Here is a 12,758-nt window from a genome sequence, read left to right as displayed (position 1 = left end):
TTTATTATATTTTGATATAAGAACATCGCAAAGAAAATCAGAGGTAAACCCTTAATTTGCAAAGATGTATGTTGTTTCTAGAAAAAAATAGACTCTTCAATAAATGCAAATTGTTGGTTGTAAAAGGACAAAGGCAAGCAAAGATAATCGTCATTGTTGTGGACAAAAACCGTTTTTGTCTTCTACTTTTTTCCTCAGTACTTTGAAATATAGATTTAAAACAAATTTTAGAAAAGAACCGAGATTTCAGAATGTTAACTTTTTCTGTTTGATTGGCATGACGTTTTAATACGTAACGCATCACGTTACTCGTGAAGAAAAATACTTTTTTTTATCATTATATAAGCAGGCGACTTTGCCAGTAGGGGAAAAAGTTTAACTTGAGCGTGAAGATAGACCTTTTTACAGCCATGGAGCTCAGAAAATTAATATATTTGATAACGTTTGTTTATGGAACATTGGGTATCTCAACTGAATCAGATAAAAGCGTCGTAGATAAAACAGATCTGATGCCTAGTGCGACCTCTGGAAAAACCTCCAGTGTTTTAAGAGAAATATTAAATCAAGAAAGTCTTGTTCGATTTTCAATGGTGCAGAAAATTCAAAAGCTTGTCATGGATGTGATAGACAATACGGACACTGCTCAAAATGTAAAGAAAAGACTTCAAGAGGCGATAAAAGATTTACAGAGTTTGGAAAACAGAGAGCAGGACTCGGAGATCAAAAACGCTAACTTAGGTCAGGAGTTAAACGCTTTAAATGAGGCTGTGAAAATAAACAAGAATATGTCAACGGAAGAAGCCGCACACACGAATTTGCTTATTACAGAAATGCAGTCCACATTGGATGATTATGGTACACGATTGAAAGTAATTGGAGGAAGTTTAGAAAGATTATTTGTTTCAGTAAATGAAACATTGGTTGATACCAAAGAGAATCAAAAGATTTTTAACATGCAACTGAAAGATATCCTCAATAATCAAAAAAATTACAGCATGCAACTGAAGGATATTTACGAGAAGCAAAAGAATTACAGCATGCAACTAGAGGATATCAGCAAGAAAGAAAAGAACCATAGTACGCAATTGAGGGATATGCATGATATTCGTGAGATCCAAATGAATTTGAGCACGCAAATTAGAGATATTGGCAAGGTTCAAAAGAATCACAGCCTACAACTAAGTGATATTACTTCATCAATTTGGTCAGGTAACATCTTAAATTTTATGATAAAAAAAGAATTTCAATGTTGTTTTTTCACATTTTATGTTTCTATAAACCCATTTATTATGTTTCAATTTATTCATCTGCTTCTTCCCACATGAAATTTAATTCGCAGTGGCGGATTTAAGGGGGGCGCCGGGTGCGCCCCCCCCCCTTAAAATTGTCAAAATTGACGTAAATCACAGTTTAGTCTAGATATTGTAAATATGTACACTTGGTAGACCTCATTTTTACCCTACAAAATCTCTAGAATCCAGGAGCTTCCGGGAGATTCGGCCCCTGGGTCCCAACAGGGCTTTGCCCTGGACCCACTGGGGGCCTCAAGGTGACCCCCAGACCCCTTGCCTACTTTTGGCGCCCCTCTAACTTCAATTCCTGGATCCGCGCCTGATTCGGCATATGAAATTTGAAGATAACGAACATCTATTCTCAGAAGTCCATTTAAACAACAGAAATAAGACGCAGAGTAAACGTGGATCTCTAAATCATCAGAAGTGGGATCAAGTGCCATGGAGGAAAAACTTTTCCCTCCCGACCACTCTGAGCCGCCTTATGCGCCTTGTCATGATCGGGAAACGGGAGAAACTGTAGATATATAAGAGTGTCAATAATGGACTTACACTAAGAGATATTCTCTGTAATACCTTGAAATTTTATATAGAATATGAAGTATGCATTGTCTCAGAATTTCTTCTTACTCTAAATGATGAAAGTCCTTGATACTCTCAACCAAATTGAAGCAAAAATGGATATTTGTTACGGTTATATACCATTACAAAATGTCTTAAAATTTTTAATAAAAACATGTTTAAAGACGCATAATAAAATTTGCTGTAAAGCAAACAATTACAGGCCTGATGTCTTAAATGCATGATAGACATATTTGGTACATCAAGTTTTACATAATTTACTATGGTAACAAAGTATGCAATAGGAAAGAATATATTCATTGAATCCTTTTAAGTCATATATGTAAAACTGAAAAAAAATGATGGAAGGAATGAGATTTAAAAAATGAGAAAAGAGCCTTTAAAAATATACCAAGGACAGATTATGATATTTCTTTTTTGGTTGGCAATGGATGCCTTGCTTTTTATACCACAAAAAAGCCTTCAAACTTACGCTATGTATGTTTAAATCTGAATCTACATGTACCTTTCTATAAAAGCACATTTTTATATAACTGATGATCAATTTTTAAAGGTGTTAGAGTGATCCTAATTTTTTTTTCATTTAAAGCAATTCAAAACAAATTTATTAAACAGAGCACTGTTATGGAAATAAGCAGAAAAATATAATATTTTTAATATGCTAAAAAAAATATTTTGTTTCCTGTGATACGTACACTGTACATGCACCTTTACATGTAAATTCCCAAAAATTTTTATGATTGATATTTATGAACAACTAAACTGACTTTTAAATTTGACTAATCATCAAATCTCTAACTGAATGCAAGAAGCTTGCGCATGGGGTTTAAAAAATAGAACATTTTCTTTTTTTGGTAACCAAAACAACAGTGTAGTTTACCTCATCAAATTTTATCAATATGATATTCAAGTTTAGTTCTACCAGATAAGTACTATTTAAGGTGTTTCATATAATAATGTTTCTTTATTTAATGGCAATTATTTTTTAAACAGCAAAAATATCACTTTAAACCACTGGTGTGTTATTTTCTGTTTACACCGCCATTTTTTTTTATGTTGTTAAAGTTGCAAGGTGCAAAGAAAGGATGCATAATTGCCAGTTTTGAATTTTCATGTTCTTCATCAGACAAAACATTACAGTGTACTCCAATCTTGTTACTGAGTTTACTTGGTTACTCTGTAACCATGGCAACCATTAGAGCAATTTATAGATTAATGTTGCTCATACGTACAACATGTATTTACATAAGGTCAGATATTTTTATCATTCTTCTTAAGTTGTTAATTTAGTTTGATGATGTAATATCTACCTTTAGTGTTTACAGAACCTTTTCCATAAGCATTTCAAATTGATAAAAACAAATGTACCCTTTGTTTCCACTTACTTAGATATATATATTCTAAACAGAATACCAGTTTCCTGAGAGTATATATGGAAACAAGGTATCACGTTTTTGAGAATGGTTTGTTTGCTTTTTCTATTTTATATTAAAACTCAATAAAGATTTACAGTAGCTGGCAAATTCAATTTCTTCGGCTGTAACCATGACACATAGCAGCGTTATTTTATGGTGTCAAGTACTAAGGATTGGTAAAGTTTTATCAAAATCGTGACCATGCGTGGCAAAGATGCTTAAATTGTTACATGTACAGAAAATTGCATTTGATATATTTATAATTGTGCATGTATACTTGTATTTGCTGGAAAAATCTTTCTTTAAAAAAAAAAGATCAAAAATTCATATTAAACGAGATTTTAATAATTTTGAGGGCTCTAGAGATCATGATTGGAGAGGATCAAATAGGCAATGCCTGATGTGTGAACAAATTACATGTATTTACACGTAATGTAATTTGACATAAATATAGTAATGATAAAATATTGATTAAATTAAATTAAATAAACAGGGGATCAAACATGTAGCAAAAACAAAAAGATGTTTTCAAGAACAGCAAAACAAATTTTATGTAATCTTCCTCAGATAGTATAGATATAAATTTTGTCCATCAGCTGATGTAGAGCATGACATTATATAGTACATGTATGAGGCGCCGTCTTTGTATTTACTGATAAAAAGTGATATCACCTATTCGAATAGGTGATATCACTTATTCTAATAGATGATATTTCCTTTTCGAATTGGTGTTATCACCTATTGGAAATGGATAGGTGATATCACCTATTCGAATAGTTGATATCACCTATTCGAATAGGTGATATCACATTTTCGTGCTGGATGATATCAGCTTTTCAATTTGAATTGGTGATATCACCAATTCAAAAAGGTGATATCACTCATTCGAATAGGTGATATCACCTATTCGAATAAGTGATATCACCTATTCAATCTGAATAGGTGATATCACCTATTCGAATAAGTGATATCACCTATTCAAATTAATAGGCGTTATCACCTATTCGAATATATGTGATATCACTTATTCGAATAGGTGATATCACCTATTCAGCACGAATAGGTGATATCACTTATTCGAATAGGTAATATCACCTATTCAAATTATTTATGAAATAACAACAGCTCCCTAGGTCCCTCAATGTACTTTCACTTTCGTTTTCGTCACGTGACTTGCGACTTCCGTGTATGGAGTTGTGTTTTGAGTTAAGCATGTTTTTGGTTTATACACAGCTTTCGAGGAAAAGTTAAGTAGTTTTACAAAGCAGAAGGGTTCTCCGACTTACGATGGATGAATTGCGTGTCATAAAAGCTTGGGTGCGAGTGTCCACGAGGAAAATTTCGATCAAAGTACAGGTAAACAAGTCAGAGAATGTCATCTATTTCGTCTTTATTTTGAGCGAAAAAATAAGTGTTTTATTTCATATCCTAATGAAATAGTTTCCAAATCATCTTTTGAGTTAATTTGTTTACAGGTTTTTCCTTAATCCGAGGACGGCTGATGTTATTGTCAGCTGATTATATTTATAGAGGAGGAATTTTGTCTGTGCCTGATGGGTACAAACGTCATATTGGCGCTGCAGACCTGTTTACTCTTACGATTTCGCCATGTTTTTTACGGATTTTTAGTCCAAAATACGTCTCACGTTTTGCCATTGTGAAAATACGGAAATCAGAAACAAGTTAGTTTGGAATTTAAGAGTTAGTTTTCGTTATGATCTGTCGTAGATTTACTTTATTTATAGCTAAATAAGAGAAAAATTTCAAACACCTAAGCGATATCAGGTTGCCAAAACGCTATGGTATTATAAAATGACCTTGTTGTTAAACAATGTTTTCGTAATCAGAAAAGCAGTTTTTCTCTTTTAATATATGTAAAATTGATGGAAAATGAAATCTTACTGGCAAATGCCAAATCTCACGGACAAATCTTAAGAAAAATACTGAGAGACAACGTTTTGGGTAAACAGGTCTGGCGCTGCATCACTTTTGTTTGGTTAAATAATTTATTAAAAATACTTTTTTCAGTAAAGTTTTACCTGTTGCATGTCAGCGGATCGAGGCGATTGAGCATTGAATATTCGTGGCCATTATTTCCCAACTTGAAGGATTATATGATTATATATTTTGCTATCTCTCTGTGTTCAACATTTAACAGCTGTTTAACAAAATTCATATCACTACAATAACAATTTTTACATGAACAAATTTCTTATTTAAAAAGTGTACGTTCCCTGAACATGGTAAAGGCATTTGGTTAAATTTCTGTCTGTTCATGCAATTTATTCCTTGATCTTAGTAACATAAATACATTAAAACTTATTCTATAGCAGAAGTCCAAGAGAACCGGGCTGAGTAAGACAGATGCGAGATGCAGCTGCTTTAAGCAGTACCTAAGACTAAACTGACTTTGAGTCATCATCATTCTTCAAAATGCAAATCAAATACAGGTATGAAATTGATGCAACAAAATATTAGTACTAGGACATATAACAATTTTCACCTTAGTTTGGACTTTCAGTAGGGCGACTGGCATTCTCTGCGCTACATAATGGCAAATACTAGTAGATTCCAATTCTCATTGGTTAAGAAATTAATAACATCAAAAACTTTAAATTGTTGTTAACAACGATGAGACAACTTATGCTCCACCTGTGCCGTGAGAAAACTTTTAATTGGCTATTTACTACACCTGCTGATATGCGGCTAAATTTCTATCCTATGTATACTAAATTTATCAGTGAAGGAAAGCTGTGTAAATTAATTTCAGAAGCTAATTAGGTAACGTCGAGAATGCCACGTCTTACTGAAAGTCCAAACTAAACTGGTAATGGTCCTATACATGAATAAAATTTACTCTCATACACGTATACAAGACATGATATATCATAAAATGACAAAAAGATGTGCTGTGTCCTGTGATGCTTTACCCTCAACCCCCACCCCAAGGTTTTAGACATTTACCCATGACTGACATCTGTACTGTCATCCTACCTCACTATTAAAATTGGGTGAAACAGCCTTGTATACAGATTAAATGTATAATTTTATATACATGTATGGAATTTATTTTTAATAACAAATATAAGACCGATAGTCATCATTGGCCATAATTTAAAATATTTTTTGTTTGATGTACTCCAACCCACTTTTATCAAGGGTGGTTGGTTGGTAATTTTTTTTTTTTTTGCCTTACAGTATTGAACTAATTAATATTGATAACTGTCATATTAAAAAAATCACAGACTCGGAAATCTATTGATGTTTTCATTATCAATCAATTATCAATTATAGATAAACAGATTTAAATTATATTTATAAATCAAAAAGCATCCAAGAATTAGAAAAAAATTACACCTTCGTTTTAAACCATCTATCATGGAAATAAGGGGGAAAAAATAAAAAATTTGAAGTGCTGAAAAAAATTATTGCTAATTGGTAGAGATGATTTTGACGGGTCTGAGTACATCAAACAATTTTTTTTATATTTGGCCTTGGTAGGGGCACCCTTAATATGAAGATATAAGAAATGCACAATTTTTATATCAGAAATTATGTCTTGAAAAAATTTTGTGCATGTGTATAAAAATGACCATTTTTATTTGGATTTTCTTGTAAAATTATTGATGAAATTTAAAGTAGCTTAGTCCGATTCGAATCATGAAAAAATATATTCGTTTCACTTCTTGAAAAATAATTGTCCATAAACTGTTTCAACTTTTGTCAAATTATATCCCCTAAGTCTTTTTCTTTTAAAAGATATCAAAAATTCAAAAGTTAAAAAAAAAATTTTGTTAAATCACACAAAAAATAATCCTATGTTGATATTGCGTGAACTCACCTTAGAAAAATCTAAATTATCGCTTTTATCTCATGAAGTACAAACCCGAGCATTTTTTTTTCCATAACAAAGTACTTATACCTGTACACGGACAGTATTTTAGCCTTCGTTACTAAACTTCCTTTAAAAAATCTTTAAAGATATCTGATTTTCCCTCATTCTTTTAAATATGCAGATTAATAAAAATTACTATGGATTATATTCATTTAATTTATTAATTTTTAATATGCTCCCGGATTGATAGATCCGAGGCTTATACTGTTTTTGTCCTGTCTGTCTGTTTGTTTGTATGTCTGCAAACTTTATAAACCTTCGCCATAACTTTTGAAACATGAAAGATAGAGACTTCATATTTGATATGCATACTCCACTAACTAAGCCCTTTCAATTGACACAAAGGTCAATGACCTTGTGACATTGATTGTGACCTGTATCCTAAAAATATTTTTTTCGTTCCTTTACCATAACTTTTGAACCATAGAAGATGGAGACTGCATATTTTTAATATGCACACTCCACTAATCAATCTCTTTCAAATGACTCCAAGGTCAATGACCTTGTGACCTTGACTGTGACCTTTATGCTAAAAATACTTTTTCATACCTGTGCTACAACTTTTGAACCACAAGATATACAGACTTCATATTTGGTATCCATACTTTACTAATCAATTTCTTTCAAATGACATCAAGGTCAATGACTTTGACTGTGACATGTATGCTAAAAATGGCTTTTTTAGAATTTTGGTGCCGCCGGGCGCTTAGTGTATCCCAAACACATCTTGTTAAAAGATATATTATGACATAGGCTTCTACTAATGGAAAAAAACACTCGGGTTTGAATTATCTTCAATCATAATTAGATAAAATCAATAAATTTGTTTTTTTTCAAAGGTGACTTCACAACAGATATTAACTTCCCGTCAGGAACTTCTGTTTGTCAATAAGGTTTTTGATTTATTCTTCCTTGTAAGGATTGTTGTAATAAACTATAAAATCATCTTATATTTTTTTTTTATATATTATCTATGTAATGACGTACTTTTATTGCGTAGGATAATATGTGCCTGTTTCGGATTAAGCGGCTTTAACGAAGAAGGTGCCAATTAGATATTTGCCAGATTTATAACCCTCAGACACCTAATTATTATCAGGTGTGCATACAACTATGCAAAATTCAAATGACATGTTACAAAGGTTTGCTTAATTACAGGTTATTGTCTGCACATCTTGCAATGGATTGTTTTGATTGAGAACTTATCCAGCATGAAGACCAGCCATGTACCTCACCTTTCAGGACATTATTAAAGGTAAGTGGCCCTATCAGCAAAGACTCACACAAAGCAAAACCTTCATCTTCAAAAGATTTACATTTAAATCTTATTTAATTTGTGATTTATTTGAATTTCGGTAGAATGTTATGTTACATGTACATACTATGAAAACAAAAAAAATTATATTTAAATCAAAATCGCTTTTATTTCAGTACTTTGTGACAGTGGGAAGATGAAATTAAACATGACATGGCTCTATATCACTGCATCATGTCAATCCAGGTTTACCTATAAACTGAAGGAAAACAGTAATGCATCCTTTCGAATTGGAGCTACATATGTCACCGCCTTAACAATATGCTTGCTTATATAACCAAGAAAGAACAGTGACCAGTTGTACCTATGATGTTTGACGAGATCCTGAGAAAACGTTCAGTGCACTCATCACTACCTGCAAATAAATTATAATTTTAAATGACTTGTATCAACCCTTTCGTATTTCATCTGGCTTGTATTTTTAGTACTTATTTGCCTTTAGCTTGCTTCAAACAAAATTTCATCAGTACCAACTTGTAGGTGTGAAATGTTGAAACAGTTTGTTTGTCCCAAAGGTAATTCTCATCCAAGTAATGAATTATCAGTGTCATCAGCATTTGATTGATGTCAGTTCCATCGGCAAAGTATTTGTAGCGGAATGGTGCCAGATGAAACACTTTTCACAAGAACCCGGAAAAACATCAGGTGGAAGTGATCATCTACAAGAAAAAAAGTGAATACGTTCTTGAATACTAGTATTAACAATAATACAGTAAAACTCGGTTATAGCAAATTCACTGGGACCTATGAAATTACTTTGCTCTATCCATAATTATACCCGCACTTTCTAAAGAAAGTTCGGGTATATTGTTGTTACTCATGTCCGTCCGTCCGTCCGTCCGTCCGTCTGTCACACTTTTCTTCCCTGAACTCCTCCTACATTTTACACAGTAGCTTAATCATCTTTTGGGAGATGGTTGGTGGGGTCATGTAGATGTGCAATAAGGTTTTGGAATTTCGATTTTGCCCCGGGGGGTCAAATGGGGGTCGAAAAATGACGTTTTTTGTCCAAAAAGCCCCGTCTTCCCTGAACTACTTCTACATTTTACTCAGTAGCCTAACCAGCTTTTGGGAGATGGTTGGTGGGGTCATGTAGATGTGCAGTAAGCTTTCGGAATTTTGATTTTGCCCCAGGGGGTCAAATGGGGGTCGAAAAATGACGTTTTTTAAGCAAAAAGCTCCGTCTTCCCTGAACTCCTCTTAAATTTTACTCAGTAGCCTAATCATCTTTAGGGAGATGGTTGGTGGGGTCAGGTAGATGTGCAGTAAGGTTTTGGAATTTCGATTTTGCCCCGGGGGGTCAAATGGGGGTCGAAAAATGACGTTTTTTGTCCAAAAAGCCCCGTCTTCCCTGAACTCCTTCTACATTTTACTCAGTAGCCTAACCAGCTTTTGGGAGATGGTTGGTGGGGTCATGTAGATGTGCAGTAAGCTTTCGGAATTTTGATTTTGCCCCAGGGGGTCAAATGGGGGTCGAAAAATGACGTTTTTTAAGCAAAAAGCTCCGTCTTCCCTGAACTCCTCTTACATTTTACTCAGTAGCCTAATCATCTTTCGGGAGATGGTTGGTGGGGTCATGTAGATGTGCAGTAAGGTTTTGGAATTTCGATTTTGCCCCGGGGGGTCAAATGGGGGTTGAAAAATGACGTTTTTTGTCCAAAAAGCCCCGTCTTCCCTGAACTCCTTCTACATTTTACTCAGTAGCCTAACCAGCTTTTGTGAGATGGTTGGTGGGGTCATGTAGATGTGCAGTAAGGTTTTGGAATTTTGATTTTGCCCTGGGGGATCAAATGGGGGTCAAAAAATGACGTTTTTTATGCAAAAAGCCCAGTCTTCCCTGAACTCCTCTTACATTTTATTCAGCAGCCTAATCATCTTTCGGGAGATGGTTGGTGGGGTCATGTAGATGTGCAGTAAGGTTTTGGAATTTTGATTTTGCCCCGGGGGATCAAATGGGGGTCGAAAAAATGACGTTTTTTATGCAAAAATCTCCATCTTCCCTGAACTCCTCTTACATTTTATTCAGCAGCCTAATCATCTTTTGGGAGATGGTTGGTGGGGTCATGCAGATGTGCAGTTAGATTTCAGAATTTTGATTTTGCCCCGGGGGGGTCAAATAAGGGTAGAAATATGATGTTTTTTATGGAAAAAGCCCCATCTTCCCTGAACTCCTCTTACATTTTATTCAGCATCCTAATCATCTTTGGGAGATGGTTGGTTGGGTCATGTAGATGTGCAGTTAGGTTTCGGAATTTTTATTTTGCCCGGGGGGTCAAATGAGGGTTGAAAAATGACGTTTTTTTATGGAAAAAGCCCAGTCTTCCCTAAACTCCTTTTTTGTTTTAAACAGTGGTCTTATCATTTTTTGGGAGAGTTCACTCTTTTGAAATTTTGTTAAAACATCAAGGTCAAGGGGTAAAAAATCATAGCATGTTGGGAGCCTCTTGTTATGGGTAATGTTCACTTGAAATGTGAAAGTCAAATCTCTTCTCAATGAAAAGGAAATACAACATTAATGAAAACTAAGTTAAACTTCAAGGTCAAGGTCACAGAGTCAAAAAGTCATGATACATTTTGGAAGGTCTTATCACAGGTAAAATGAATGCCCTTTCATTTATCTTTCAAAATGATCAATTCAAAGCAATTAATTTTTTTAAGGAAATTAGGTCAAACTTCAAGATCATGGGTAATGAAAATCATAGTGTATGTAGAATGGTATTGTCCCATTTAATACTAATACACATGTTTAATATAAAAGTCCTATCTCTTCTTATTCAAAATATTCGACCATGATGACCAAGGTTAAATTTATTGTGACAGATGGGCAGATTGACAAACAAATTAGATTTAATGTACCCTACCTTTAGCAAAAATGGGGACAATAAATGTCTTTGCTGTTCTTGAGAAGAAGATTTATGTTGGAACAAGATGTGTTTGTGAAACACTACGCGCCCGGCGGCAACAAAGTTAAAAAAATCTTCTTTTAGCATATTGATCACAGTCAAGGTCACAAGGTCATTGACCATGGTGTCATTCGAAAGAACTTAGTCAGTGGAGTATGAGTACTAAATATGAAGTCCCTATCTCCTATGGTTCAAAAGTTGTGGCAAAAAGTGTAAAAAGCTATTTTTAGCATATAGGTCACAGTCAAGGTCACAAGATCATTGACCTTGCCGTCGTTTGAAAGTACTTTATCGGTGGAGTATGCATACCAAATATGAAGTCCCTATCTCCTATGGTTCAAAAGTTATGACAAACAGCGGAAAAAGCTATTTTTAGAATATAGGTCACAGTCAAGGTCACAAAGTCATTGACCATGGTGTCATTTGAAAGAACTTAATCGGTGGAGTATGCATACCAAATATGAAGTCCTTATCTCTGATGGTTCAAAAGTTATGGCAAACAGTGGAAAAAGCTATTTTTAGCATATAAGTCTTAGTCAAGGTCACAAGATCATTGACCTTGATGTCATTTGAAAGGACTCTATTAGTGGAGTATGCATACCAAATATGAAGTCCCTATCTCCTATGGTTCAAAAGTTATGACAAACAGTGGAAAAAGCTATTTTTAGCATATAAGTCTTAGTCAAGGTCACAAGGTCATTGACCTTGAAGTCATTTGAAAGGACTTTATTAGTGGAGTACGCTTACCAAATATGAAGTCTCTATCCCTTATTGTTCAAAAGTTATGGCCACGGTTAAAGTTGACAAACAGACAAACAGATAAACAGACAAACAGACAAACAGACAGGACAAAAACAATATACGCCCGGGATCTATCGATGCGGGCGCTTAAAAAGTACCCTGCATATTTAAATGTAAATTGGTTGAAATTAGCCCAGAGTTCTTAAGAAGTTAATGTGAAAAGTTTGCAGATAAACAGATGGACAACAGAAATCAGTACATTTCAGAAAACAGTATGCTTATAAATAGTTAATCAAGGTGCTTTGGGTAGCAAAATAAAGCTAAACTGGTATATCTAATTCATCCGCAGAGCTTAGTATATTTCAATATGCACAACCTTTTCAACTCTTATAATTATTTTTTAAAATTTATATCACCATGTCTCATTCAAGGGAGAACTAGAGATATGACCAGATGTATATCTGTTGAATATAAAATATGTACATGTATTCTGTGTTTTTTTTTTTTGTAATTTGTTTGTTTGTTGTGACAGCAACTGTTATGGCAGCTTTTGGCAAAGGTTGAAGTTTCTCAAATGTAAGTCAAACTCCAAGGTCAAGGTCAAAGGGTCTAAAT

The 12,758-nt window shown here is 34.0% G+C and overlaps 1 protein-coding gene and 1 long non-coding RNA gene across 2 annotated transcripts in view; both read left to right on the top strand.

Moving 5' to 3' along the window:
- Positions 1 to 393: 393 nt before the first annotated feature.
- The window catches only part of LOC134237106 (angiopoietin-related protein 7-like), a 26,929-nt gene continuing 14,564 nt past the window's right edge, over positions 394 to 12,758 (top strand). The window contains exon 1 of the mRNA XM_062719210.1: positions 394 to 1,209. Coding sequence (XP_062575194.1) covers positions 411 to 1,209 — 799 coding nt within the window. The 5' untranslated portion in view covers positions 394 to 410. The remainder of the gene's footprint in view (positions 1,210 to 12,758) is intronic.
- On the top strand, positions 4,306 to 8,675 carry LOC134237098 (uncharacterized). The gene is made up of 5 exons (XR_009985755.1): positions 4,306 to 4,645; positions 4,765 to 4,846; positions 5,623 to 5,739; positions 8,343 to 8,439; positions 8,616 to 8,675. It is a non-coding gene; the product is annotated as an uncharacterized LOC134237098 (long non-coding RNA).

The sequence above is a fragment of the Saccostrea cucullata genome, unplaced genomic scaffold (assembly GCF_032062105.1).
Source record: "Saccostrea cucullata isolate Sc308-1 unplaced genomic scaffold, CSIRO_AGI_Scuc_v1 ctg1772, whole genome shotgun sequence".
Lineage (NCBI taxonomy): Eukaryota > Metazoa > Mollusca > Bivalvia > Ostreida > Ostreidae > Saccostrea > Saccostrea cuccullata.
This window is presented reverse-complemented; position numbering and strand designations above follow the sequence as displayed.